This window comes from Calidris pugnax, unplaced genomic scaffold (assembly GCF_001431845.1).
Source record: "Calidris pugnax isolate Ruff unplaced genomic scaffold, ASM143184v1 scaffold399, whole genome shotgun sequence".
In the NCBI taxonomy this organism is placed as follows: Eukaryota; Metazoa; Chordata; class Aves; order Charadriiformes; family Scolopacidae; genus Calidris; species Calidris pugnax.
Genome location: NW_015091105.1, coordinates 63,709 through 66,620, shown reverse-complemented (window position 1 = coordinate 66,620; position 2,912 = coordinate 63,709). Strand labels below are relative to the sequence as shown.

General features: G+C 60.1%; 2 protein-coding genes across 2 annotated transcripts in view; both read left to right on the top strand.

Moving 5' to 3' along the window:
- Positions 1-2,906, top strand: part of LOC106897414 (nucleus accumbens-associated protein 1-like) — a 16,639-nt gene extending 13,733 nt beyond the window's left edge. The window contains exon 6 of the mRNA XM_014958021.1: positions 2,551-2,906. Coding sequence (XP_014813507.1) covers positions 2,551-2,810 — 260 coding nt within the window. The 3' untranslated portion in view covers positions 2,811-2,906. The remainder of the gene's footprint in view (positions 1-2,550) is intronic.
- Positions 2,899-2,912, top strand: part of LOC106897405 (nucleus accumbens-associated protein 1-like) — a 5,273-nt gene continuing 5,259 nt past the window's right edge. Inside the window, exon 1 of the mRNA XM_014958012.1 lies at positions 2,899-2,902. Coding sequence (XP_014813498.1) covers positions 2,899-2,902 — 4 coding nt within the window. The remainder of the gene's footprint in view (positions 2,903-2,912) is intronic.

The window sequence follows — 2,912 nt, the reverse complement described above, 5'->3', positions numbered from 1 at the left end:
TCTGTGGCCCCCCCAGCCGTGGAGAAGGTGGAGGCTCTGCCGGACCAGGCCAGCTCGGAGTCGCGGACCCGGGTGCGTGTGCGGCAGGACCTGGCCTCGCTGCCGGCCGAGCTCATCAGCCAGATCGGGAACCGCTGCCACCCCAAGCTCTACGACGAGGGGGACCCCGCCGAGAAGCTGGAGCTTGTCACGGGTACGTCCCCCCCGGGAGGGTTTTTCACTGAATTTTTAGAGTTGGGAGAGATCATCTAGTCCAACTCCCCTGCTGAAGCGGGATTGCCCAGACCTGGAGCACGTTTCTCAGGAGCATCCAGATGGGTCTTGGAAGTCTCCAAAGAAGGGGACTCTACGACCTCTCTGGGCAGCCTGTTCCAGGACTCTGGAAAAAAGTAGTTTTTTCTCATATTTGAGTGGAATTTCCCATGTTCCAGCTTGTGCTGGACCCCTCATTGCCCAGACCTGGAGCACGTTTCTCAGGAGCATCCAGATGGGTCTTGGAAGTCTCCAAAGAAGGGGACTCTACGACCTCTCTGGGCAGCCTGTTCCAGGACTCTGGAAAAAAGTAGTTTTTTCTCATATTTGAGTGGAATTTCCCATGTTCCAGCTTGTGCTGGACCCCTCGTCCTATCGCTGGCAACCACTGAAAAGAGTATGGCTCCCTCCTCCTCCAACCCACCCTTTAGGTACTTACAGGCATTGATAAGGTCTCCCCTCAGCCTTCTCTTCTCCAGGCTAGAGTCCCAGCTCTCTCAGCCTTTCATAGAATCATTCAGGTTGGAAGAGACCCTTGGGATCATCGAGTCCAACCATCTCCCCTACTCTACATGGTCCTTCCCTGCCCCATATCCCTCAGTACCGCATCCAAACATCCCTTAAACACACCCAGGGATGGTGACTCAAGCTCCTGGGCAGCCTGTTCCAGTCTCTGACCACTCTTTCTGTGAAAAATTCCTTCCTAATGTTCAGTCTGAACCTCCCCTGGTGGAGCTTGAAGCTGTTCCCTCTTTTTCTGTCATTAATTACCTGTGAGAAGGAAGAGACCAGCCCCAACCTCTCTACAGTGTCCTTTCAAGGAGTTGTAGAGCGTGATGAGGTCTCCCCTCAGCCTCCTCTTCCTCAAACTAAACACTCCCAGCTCCTTCAGCTGCTCTTTCCTCATCAGGGAGATGCTCCAATCCTTGAATCATCTTTGTTGCCCTTGGCTGGACTCTTCCCAGTAGCTCCTTGTCCCTCTTGAACTGGGGAGCCCAGACCTGGAGAATGACTTCCAGAGGGGGGGAATGACTTCCCTCGACCCACTGGCCACGCTCTTCCCTACACAGCCCAGTGTGTGTGTGTGGGGTGGGTGGGGGATCCCCATGGGGTACCCGGTCCCGTTAACCCCCCCGTTTTGGGTCCGTTGTCCCCCCCTTTCCAGGCACCAACGTCTACATCACGCGGGCGCAGCTGATGAACTGCCACGTCAGCGCGGGGACGCGGCACAAAGTCCTCCTGCGGCGGCTCCTGGCCTCCTTCTTCGACCGGTGAGCGAGGATTTCACTGAATTTCACTGAATTTCTAGAGTTGGAAGGGACCATAGAGATCATCTAGTCCAACCCCCCTGCTGCAGCAGGATTGCCCAGAGCTAGAGCGTGTTACTCAGGAGCATCCAGGCGGGGCTTGAAAATCTCCAAGGAAGGGGACTCCAAGGATGGTCCCCTTCTCCCCTCCCCGACACGGTTTTTGGGGTCCTGTGGATTCTCACCCCCTTTTTTTTGGGTTTTTCCCCCCCTTTCTCCCCTTCCAGCAACACCCTGGCCAACAGCTGCGGCACCGGCATCCGCTCCTCCAGCAACAACCCCAGCAGGAAGCCCCTGGACAGCCGGGTCCTGCACGCTGTCAAGTGTGAGTGGGGGGACACCCCAGGGGACAAGGGGGGAACCCCAAGGATGGGGGGACACCGGGGAAGGAGGAACAGCGGGGAGCTCGGGGTTGGGGGGACCCACAGGGACAGGGGGGTGGGGAGCACAGAGAGGGGGTCCTGGGGGGCAGGGTGGACCTCAGGGTTAGGGGGACCCCAGAGAGAGGGGACAGTGGGGGACAAGGTGGACCCCAAGAGGGGATGATGGAGGACAGGGCGAACCCTAGGGCTGGGGAGACCCCAAAGAGGGAATGTGGGGGTCAGGGTGGACTCCAGGGCTGGGGAGACCCCAAAGAGAGAGGACAGTAGGGACAGGGAGGTCACAGGGCTGAGGGGACCCCAAAGAGGGGACGATGGGGGTCATGGCAAACCCCTGGGCTGGGGGGACCCCAAAGAGAGGAGACGAAAGGGATAGGGGAGACCCCAGGGCTGAGGGGGACCCCGAAGAGGGGATGTTGGGGGACAGAGGAGACCCCCGGGCTGGGGGACAGGGCGCTCTGGCTGCAAACCAGACCGAGAGCCGCAGCAGCTTCGTGTCCCTGAGCGAAACCCCCTCCATGAACCCCCCGGGGTGGGCCGTGGTGGATTGAGGGGGTGGGTATGAAGCGATGTGACCCTATCCCTGTGTTGTCATGTCTCCCCCCCCCCAGTTTACTGCCAGAACTTCGCCCCCAACTTCAAGGAGAGCGAGATGAACGCCATCGCGGCCGACATGTGCACCAACGCGCGGCGCGTGGTGCGCAAGAGCTGGATGCCCAAGGTGAAGCTGGTGATGGCCGAGGGCGACTCCTACACCTCCTTCATCAACGACATGGGCAAGCTGGAGCCCGACATCATGGGCCCCGAGCCCCCCTTCGAGCCCCCCGGCCACGAGGGTGAGGCGGGGACCCCCGGGGAGGGCCTGCAGTGACCCCCCCCTTGAGCTCCCCCCCTCCTTTCTTCCCTGGGCCAACCCCCCCAATCCTGGGTAGGGACCCCCTCCTGCAAGGGCCCTGTGGATGGGTAGGGCCCC